The 9,996-nt window shown below is 43.9% G+C and overlaps 1 protein-coding gene across 2 annotated transcripts; it reads right to left on the bottom strand.

Annotated features, from left to right (window-relative positions):
* Positions 1-7,230: 7,230 nt before the first annotated feature.
* On the bottom strand, positions 7,231-8,606 carry LOC119308617 (E3 ubiquitin-protein ligase EL5-like). 2 transcript variants are annotated; one of them, XM_037584747.1, is made up of 2 exons: positions 7,936-8,606; positions 7,231-7,868 (listed from the first exon to the last, which is right to left on the bottom strand). In XM_037584747.1, exons 1-2 carry the CDS (start codon positions 8,596-8,598, stop codon positions 7,563-7,565), a joined length of 969 nt encoding a protein of 322 aa, XP_037440644.1. In that variant the 5' UTR covers positions 8,599-8,606; the 3' UTR covers positions 7,231-7,562. The 2 variants fall into 2 exon arrangements, with proteins under 2 accessions (XP_037440644.1, XP_037440652.1); XM_037584755.1 differs by having other exon boundaries at positions 7,231-8,606.
* Between the last annotated feature and the right edge of the window lie 1,390 nt (positions 8,607-9,996).

Below are 9,996 nucleotides of genomic sequence, written 5' to 3'. Positions count from 1 at the left end.
GCAAAGTTTCTGTTTTTCAGCAGAATCAAATTAACTATCACCGTAGGTTATCCTATAGGTTCTACTTGGCACAAACACTAATTAAAACATAAAACCACATCTAACCAGAGGCTAGATTAATTATTTATTACTAAACAGGAGCAAAAAGCAAAGAACAAAAATAAAATTGGATTGCCTCCCAACAAGCGCTATCGTTTAACGCCCTAGCTAGGCATAAAAGCGAGAATAGATCTAAGTATTGCCATCTTTGGCATTCAATTCATAAGTGGCTCGCATAATAGATTCGTAAGGTAATTTAATTTTCTTTCTAGGAAAGTGTTCCATGCCTTTCCTTAACGGAAATTGGAATCTAATATTTCCTTCCTTCATATCAATAATTGCATCAATCGTTCTAAGGAAAGGTCTACCAAGAATAATAGGACATGAAAGATTGCAATTTATATCAAGAACGATAAAATCTACGGGCACATAATTCCTATTTGCAACAATAAGAACATCATTGATCCTTCCCATAGGTTTCTTAATGGTGGAATCCGCAAGGTGCAAGTTTAAAGAGAAATCATCAAATTCATGAAAACCTAGCACATCACATAAAGTTTTCGGAGTCGTGGAAACACTAGCACCCAAATCACACAAAGCATAGCATTCATGATCTTTAATTTTAATTTTTATAGTAGGTTCCCACTCATCATAAAGTTTTCTAGGTATTGAAACTTCCAAATTAAGTTTTTCCTCATAAGATTGCATCAAAGCATCAGCGATATGGGTTCATTGCATGAGGAGAATTCAACATGGATTGCAACAATGAAATACAATATATTAAATAACAATTATCATAATTAAATTCCTTGAAATCCAAAGTAGTGGGTTCATTGCTATGTAAAGTTTTAATCTCTCCAATCCCACTTTTACCAATTTTAGCATCAAGATCAAAATACTCCAAATCATCGGAACGCCTTTTAACTAAAGTTGATTCATATCCAATGCCATCATTATTAAGATTCATATTGTAAAACAAATATTTAATAGGGGACGCCTCAATAACTTTTAGATTTTCATCATTATTTTCATGAAAACTAGAAGAACATGCTCTTACAAAGCAATCTTTCTTAGCATGCAACCTAGCGGTTCTTTCTTTGCACTCATCAATGGAAATTCTCATGGCTTTGGGAGACTCATTGATATCATGCTTAGGTGGAATAGATCTAAGCTTCAAAGAATCAACATCAAGAGAAATTCTATCCACGTTCCTAGCCAATTCATCAACCTTAAGCAATTTTTCTTCAAGCAAAGCATTGAAATTATTTTGAGAATTCATAAATTCTTTAACATTAATCTCAAATCAGAGGGCATCTTATTAAAATTTCCATAAGAATTGTTGTAGGAATTACCATAATTATTAGAGGAATTACTAGGAAACGGCCTAGGATTAAAGTTTCCTCTATAAGCGTTGTTACCAAAATTATTCCTACCAACAAAATTCACATCCATAGATTCATTATTATTCTCAATCAAAGTAGACAAAGGCATATCATTAGGATCAATAGTGGCACTCTTAGTAGTAAACAATTTCATAAGTTCATCCATCTTTCCACTCAAAACATTAATTTCTTCTATAGCATGAACTTTTTACTAGTAGATCTTTTGGTGTGCCATTGAGAATAATTAACCATAATATTATCAAGGAGTTTTGTAGCTTCTCCTAAAGTGATTTCCATAAAAGTGCCTCCCGCGGCCGAATCTAAAAGATTTCTAGAAGAAAAATTCAATCCAACATAAAAGTTTTGTATGATCATCCATAAATTCAAACCATGAGTAGGGCAATTGCGAATCATTAATTTCATTCTTTCCCAAGATTGGGCAACATGCTCATGATCAAGTTGTTTAAAATTCATAATATCGTTTCTAAGAGAGATGATCTTAGAGGGAGGAAAATATTTAGAGATAAAAGCATATTTGCACTTATTCCAAGAATCGGTACTATTTTTAGGCAAAGATGAAAACCAAGTTTTAGCACGATCTCTAAGTGAATGCGGAAATAACTTCAATTTAACAATATCATTATCCGTATCTTTCTTCTTTTGCATATCACACAAATCAACAAAGTTGTTTAGATGAGTAGCGGCATCTTCACTAGGAAGGCAGGAGAATTGATCTTTCATAACAAGATTCAACAAAGCAGCATTGATTTCACAAGTTTCAACATCATTAAGAGGAGCAATCGGAGTGCTAAGGAAATCATTATTATTGGTATTAGAAAAGTCACGCAATTTGGTATTATCTTGCGCCATCGTGACAAGCAATCCAACACACAAGCACACAAAAGGCAAGCGAAAGAGAGAGGAGAACGGGAAAGAGATGGCGAATAAAACGGCAAGGGTGAAGTGGGGGAGAGGAAAACGAGAGGCAAATGGCAACTAATGTAATGCGAGGGAGATGAGTTTGTGATGGGTACTTGGTATGTCTTGACTTGAGCGAAGACCTCCCTGGCAACGGCGCCAGAAATCCTTCTTGCTACCTCTTGAGCATGTGTTGGTTTTTCCCTTGAAGAGAAAAGGGTGATGCAGCAAAGTAGCGTAAGTATTTCCCTCAGTTTTGAGAACCAAGGTATCAATCCAGTAGGAGGCTCCTCAAAAGTCACACGCACCTAAACAAACAAATAAGAACTTCGCAGCCAACGCGATAAAGGGGTTGTCAATCCCTTTACGATAACTTGCAAAAGTGAGAGCTGATAGAGATAATATGATAAGATAAATATTTTTGGTATTTTTATGATATAGATTGGAAAATAAAAGATACAAATAAAAGTAGATGGAAAACTTATATGATAAAAGATAGACCCGGGGGCCATAGGTTTTAGTAGTGGCTTCTCCCAAGATAGCATAATTATTATGGTGGGTGAACAAATTACTGTCAAGCAATTGATAGAAAAGTGCATAGTTATGAGAATATCTAGGCATGATTATGTATATAGGCATCACGTCCGCAACAAGTAGATCGAAACGATTCTACATCTACTACTATTACTCCACACATCGACCGACTCCTGCCTGCATCTAGAGTATTATGTTCAGAAGAACAGAGTAACACATTAAGTAAGATGACATGATGTAGAGGGATAAACTCATGCAATATGATATAAACCCCATCTTTTTATCCTCGATGGCAACAATACAATATGTGCCTTGCTGCCCCTACTATCACTGGGAAAGGAAACCGCAAGATTGAACCCAAAGCTAAGCACTTCTCCCATTGCAAGAAAGATCAATCTAGTAGGCCAAACAAAACTGATAATTCGAAGAGACTTGCAAAGATAACCAATCATACATAAAAGAATTCAGAGGAGATTCAAATATTTCTCATAGATAAACCTGATCATAAACCCACAATTCATCGGATCTCGACAAACACACCGCAAAAAGAGTTACATCGAATAGATCTCCAAGAAGAGGAAGGAGAACTTTATATTGAGAATCAAAGAGAGAGAAGAAGCCATCTAGCTAATAACTATGGACCCGAAGGTCTGTGGTAAACTACTCACAACTCATCGGAGAGGCCTTGGTGATGATGGAGAGGCCCTCCGTGGTCGATTCCCCCTCCGGCGGAGCGTCGGTGAAGGCTCCAAGATGGGATCTCACGGATACAGAAGGTTGCGACGGTGAAATTAGGTTTTCGTGGTGCTCCTGAATGGTTTCAGGGTACGTAGATATATATAGGAGGAAGAAGTAGGTCGGTGGACGCTCGAGGGGCCCACGAGGGTGGGGGGCGTGCCCACCCTTACAGGGCGCGTTGGGCACCCTCGTGGCCGCCTCGTCCGCTTCTTGACGTCCACTCCAAGTCTCCTGGTTTGCATTTGTTCCAAAAAGATTGCTCCTGAAGGTTTCATCCCGTTTGGACTCCGTTTGTTATTCCTTTTCTTCGAAACACTGAAATAGGCAAAAAAAACAATTTGAGCTGGGCCTCCGGTTAGTAGGTTAGTCCCAAAAATGATATAAAAGTGTAAAGTAAAGCCCATAAACATCCAAAACAGGTAATATAATAGCATGGAACAATCAAAAATTATAGATACATTGGAGACGTATCAATCATCTTGCGCCTTTGATCTCCATCTTTGAAGCGCGACATGATCACCTTCGTCACCGGCATGACACCATGATCTTCATCGTCATGATCTCCATCATCGTGTCTCCATGAAGTTGTCTCGCCAACTATTACTTCTACTACTATGGCTAACGGTTAGCAATAAAGTAAAGTAATTACATGGCGTTGTTCAATGACACACAAGTCATACAATAAATTAAGACAACTCCTATGGCTCCTGCCGATTGTCATACTCATCGACATGCAAGTCGTGATTCCTATTACAAGAACATGATCAATCTCATACATCAAATATCAGTCATCACATTCTTTTGGCCATATCACATGCAAAAACAAGTTAGACGTCCTCTAATTGTTGTTGCATGTTTTACGTGGCTGCTACGGGTTTCTAGCAAGAACGTTTCTTACCTATGTAAAGCCACAACGGTGATATGCCAATTGCTATTTACCCTTCATAAGGGACCCTTTTCATCGAATCCGATCCGACTAAAGTGGGAGAGACTGGCACCCGCTAGCCACCTTTATGCAACAAGTGCATGTCAGTCGGTGGAACTTGTCTCACGTAAGTGTACGTGTAAGGTCGGTCCAGGCCGCTTCATCCCACAATACCGTCGAAACAAGATAGGACTAGTAACGGTAAGCATATTGAACAAAACCAACGCCCACAACTACTTGTGTTCTACTTGTGCATAGAATCTACGCAATAGACCTAGCTCTGATACCACTGTTGGGGAACGTAGCAATAAATCAAAATTTTCTACGCAACACCAAGATCAATCTATGGAGATTCTAGCAACAAGAGAGGGAGAGGATGAGCATCTTCATACCTTTGAAGATCGCTAAGCGGAAGCATTACTAGAACGCGGATGAGGGAGTCGTACTCGGGGCGATTCAAATCGCGGAAGATCCGATCTACACCGAACGGACGGTGCCTCCGTCTTCAACACACGTACAACCCGGGGACGTCTCCTCCTTCTTGATCTAGCAAGGGAAGAGAAGAAGTTGAGGGAAAGCTCCGGCAGCACGACGGCATGGTGGTGGAGCTTGCAGTTCTCCGGCAGGGCTTCGCCAAGCACTACGGAGGAGGAGGTGGAGCTGGAGAGGGGTAGGGCTGCGCCAGGGGAAGCGCTGTGCAGCCCTCCCAAACACCCACTATATATAGGGGAAGGGAAAAGGGGGCCGGCCCCCTTAGATCTCATCTAGGGGGGGGGGCAAGGGGGTGGGACTTGGAGGCGCCCCCACCCCCTAGGGTTGTCAACCCTAGGCGCCTTGGGCCCTAGGGGGGGAGGGGGTGCACCAGCCCACTAGGGGGCTGGTTCCCACCCTTGTTCAGCCCACTAAGTCCCCGTGACAGGTGGACCCACCCGGTGGACCCCCGGACACCTTCCGGTGGTCCCGATGCAATACTGGTAACCCCCGAAATTATTCCGGTGACTAAAACTGGACTTCCCATATACAAATCTTTACCTCCGGACCATTCCGAAACTCCTCGTAACGTCCGGATCTCATCCGGGACTCCGAACAACATTCGGTAACTGCATACTAATTTCCCATATCAACTCTAGCGTCACCGAACCTTAAGTGTGTAGACCCTACTGGTTCGGGGATCATGCAGACATGACCGAGACAACTCTCCGGCCAATAACCAACTAGGGGATCTGGATACCCATGTTGGCTCCCACATGTTCCACGATGATCTCATCGGATGAACCACGATGTTGGGGATTCAATCAATCCCGTATACAGTTCCCTTGTGTCAATCGATACGTTACTTGCCCGAGATTCGATCGTCGGTATCCCAATACCTCGTTCAATCTCGTTACCGGCAAGTCACTCTACTCGTTACGTAATGCATGATCCCGTGACCAACTACTTAGTCACATTGAGCTCATTACGATGATGCATTACCGAGTGGGCCTAGAGATACCTCTCCGTCATACGGAGTGACAAATCACAGTCTCGATTTGTGCCAACCCAACAGACACTTTCGGAGATACATGTAGTGCACCTTTATAGCCTCCCAGTTACGTTGCGACGTTTGGTACACCCAAAGCATTCCTACGGTATCCGGGATTTACACAATCTCATGGTCTAAGGAAATGATACTTGACATTAGAAAAAGCTTTTAGGAAACGAACTACACGATCTTGTGCCATGCTTAGGATTGGGTCTTGTCCATCACATCATTCTCCTAATGATGTGATCCCGTTATCAATGACATCCAATGTCCATGATCAGGAAACTATAACCATCTATTGATCAACGAGCTAGTCAACTAGAGGCTCACTAGGGACATGTTGTGGTCTATGTATTCACGCATGTATTACGGTTTCCGGTTAATACAATTATAGCATGAACAATAAATAATTATCATGAACAAAAAAATATAATAATAACTATTTTATTATTGCCTCTAGGGCATATTTCCAACAGCACCGACTTGGAGTCTTCTATAACCGTAGCTATATAAGTGCACCAGGGGCACTATAGAGGGGGGGGGGGGTCCTTTAGCCTAGATAAGCCTACACCACATAGAAGATTTTTGGCACTTCCTGTCGAAATCACTACCATCATCACCAGAACTCGTTGAGTTCCCTCACTTGATGAGTACCCCTTAACATTATAATCCTCTATATTCTCCATATTTAAAGAATAAGCAAGACATGGAGTAGGGCGTTTATCCATCTTGGATGCGTGAACCTGGGTATATTGTGTCCTTGTTTTCTGTATTCTAGACCCCTGGTATTCGGACATGACGTCCCTCGACTAGAAATTCCATGTACTCCCACTAGTAGTACTGTTAGGCATGACGAAAAATCACTTGACTTTTATCATGCTTGAAAGTTGCAATGTTGCTTTGACCTCCAAGAAAGAAATCACTTTCAGTTTTTCCACACCATTTTAATTACCAGTGTTTCATAATTACGCCGCGGTTTGTGTTACCCATTTTTCTGACCAAAGACCTTGCTAGATTGTTGTGATCTAAAAACAACGTGTAGCTACATGCTCTTGATCAACAGTAATGTAAATTCATGGGGTTTTATTTTTGAAATGAAGGAAAAAGACTTGCCCCGTCTCATCAATTAAGAAGGTGTAGGATTGCTTAGTTAATTGGCAAAAACGGGTGAAGCCATTACAACGGTCCACACAGGGCAACTCGGCCAACCTAGCTATACACACATGAATACACACACATCGCCGAGAAGAAAAACATTGTCGAGGTTGTTCCCAAGCGTCATCGTTATCACTCCTCCACGAGCCAGCAAGACTTGAGCATAAACGAATATTAATGAAGCCCTTGACGCAACCGGAATCCATGTTGGCTCATGGCAAACAGTTGACCACCCACGCAAGAGACTAGACAACTCCTACTAGGCCAACGAACCCTGCAGGAGAAAATCACTCGGTCCTACGAGAGACTAGACAACTCCTACTAGGGCAACGAACCCTGCAGGAGAAAATCACTCGGTCCTACGCCGACCAGGCCCTTGCAACCGAACACTGTCCCATATCATCCTCACGCACCAAGGCACATCTTTTGCAGCTCCAACTCCACAAGCATAGGACGTGGCACGAGAATCCCTTGAACGCGCCGGAAAACAGAGCAAACCAACATCGATCGAAGCCGAACAAAGGGCCACGCCAATCTGATCCAGGGTCACCGTCCCAGCATCCCCACGACAAGAAGCGGCAGAATCCTCAACCGAAGACGACTCCAAGATGATGCCTTCGGGAAAGGCCACGATGCAGCGTCCGTCTCGAGAGACCTGGAACAAGGGTTTGAGACTTTGAGTTGTGCGCTCGGGTGTCCCTCATCACCGGTGTCGCTCATACCATTTGGGCTGGCAACGGCGCGAAGACGATGCACCGGCAGACCGGGCACGTCGAGTGCTCCTGCAGCCACGGGTCGATGCACTGCTGGTGGAACATGTGCAGGCACGCCAGCAGCCGCTTCACCGTGTCACCCTTCTCCACCTCTTCGAGGCAGACTGAGCACTCCGGCGTGCCGCCGCTGCACTCCGGCTGCTCGTACGCCAGGATGTCATATGCCGTCACCGCCTGCCCGCCTCCATGCACCGGCGCTTCCCTGGCCAGCGCGGGCATGTGGCCCTGTATCTGGTCCAGAAACTGCGGCAGAGCGCTGGTGCCGCCATCGCTACCGCTTCGGCGCCGTAGCCTGGCGCGCGCACACCGGCACGGCGGGCAAAGAAGCTGGCCCGCGGAACGGAGGTGCCGCAGGAGCGCCCGGTTGGTGGAGGCCAAGCACCGACGCAGCACTGTCCACGGGAAGAAGACGCCGCAGAAGGACGTGTACACGGTGGCGCCGGCGCAGACCCAGACGAGGAGGAAGAGCGTGAGCACGACGATGGAGCCCTTGCTGTAGTGGGGCTTTCGCGACACAACGACGAGCGCGTAGAGGATGATGGTTGTGCCGCCGATGCAGACGGTGTTGATGAAGGCCAGCCCGCACGCGCGGACAAAGCACTCCGCGACCATGGCCCCTAGTGTCATGATCACCTGCTATTCACTGGCCGATGGGCACGCAATTTCTCAGGAATTTAGAAGTCTTTGCGGGGATGCCTCGTAAGTCTATGCGCAAGAATTCTGTTGCGTATAGACGAAGCAAGCAACCAGGAAGTGGGTCTCACGATCCGGCTTGGTACGACCGGTTGTATAAGATTTCTTTTCCCCTCTCTACGGCGACCTTATATATTTATTACTCCCTCCGTCCAATAATGTAAAGATTCTTTTTCCGTCTCTACAGCGACATTATATATTTATTACTCCCTCCGTCCCAATAATGTAAGACGTTTTCTGATACTAGTGTAGTGTCAAAACAAAGTCTTGTATTATGAGACGGAGGGAATATTAGACTAGAAAAATACCTGTGCGTTGCAGGATGAGAATTTTTTTAATATGTATACCAAAACTTTCACCGGTGCTGCACGGTAGCATCCGAATGTTGCCACCCGGCGACGACAGGAAGGCACATGCCGAGGCATGGAAAAAATGCACATCCGCCCTGCATTGATCATAAAACGAGCCTTGACACTGGTGGTAAGGAACACATAGTTCTTCATCAGAGCAACTCTAGCAGATACCCTATATTGTGGTACCGTAAAATCAGTTTACAGATCACCATAAACTGTTTTGCGGTATGAAATTGGGTCTACTAGAACAAATATTGCAAAACTGCACTACAAAAAAAAAATTCTCCCCATTTGCGGTATGAAATAATTTCAAGTGCCTAACAAATACTAGCAATGTGCATGAATGACCATTGTACTAACTAGTTTAGGTCCTTCCCTAAAAAAACACTATTTCAGGTCCTATACACCCAACGAGAACATAATATAGTTTTGTTTGTTGGTGGGTGCATGACGTTATCATTTGCTTCCGTCCCTACCCATAGTTTCCTTGGTGCTCTTCACAAAAGCCTCAAGAATGGTTACAATAAAGCAATGTCATGCTCGGTTGTACCGCTGTGCATGACCTATTAGGCTATTACCATTCTTATGAAGGTTACATAGCTTCAGGGGTACATTAGCAAGTAATGGTGCATTTGGCAAGTGCATGTAGTTATCCAGGGGAAATACATTCACAATGTCGCAAGATAGAAGAGATTCAACAACCATATGGGGAAGCGGGCCTTGAAGAGGCATATGATCAACTTTAGTAGAGCTCTGAGAAGCCATTCGAGAGAGCATCCTTCTCTCGCACATCATCATTGCCTTCACTTTCATTACTAAGAGTGAGATTATTATTACTGGTTGGTCTCGTTCGAAGGAGCTTAGAGTAGCTAATCTTCTTAACTGCAAATTGGGCTCCTTCCCTTTTGTCTATCTTGGCTTGCCCATTTCCCCTTTTAAGTTGTGCACCATGGACTTTGCCCCC

Source organism: Triticum dicoccoides, chromosome 1B (genome assembly GCF_002162155.2).
Source record: "Triticum dicoccoides isolate Atlit2015 ecotype Zavitan chromosome 1B, WEW_v2.0, whole genome shotgun sequence".
Lineage (NCBI taxonomy): Eukaryota > Viridiplantae > Streptophyta > Magnoliopsida > Poales > Poaceae > Triticum > Triticum dicoccoides.
This window is presented reverse-complemented; position numbering and strand designations above follow the sequence as displayed.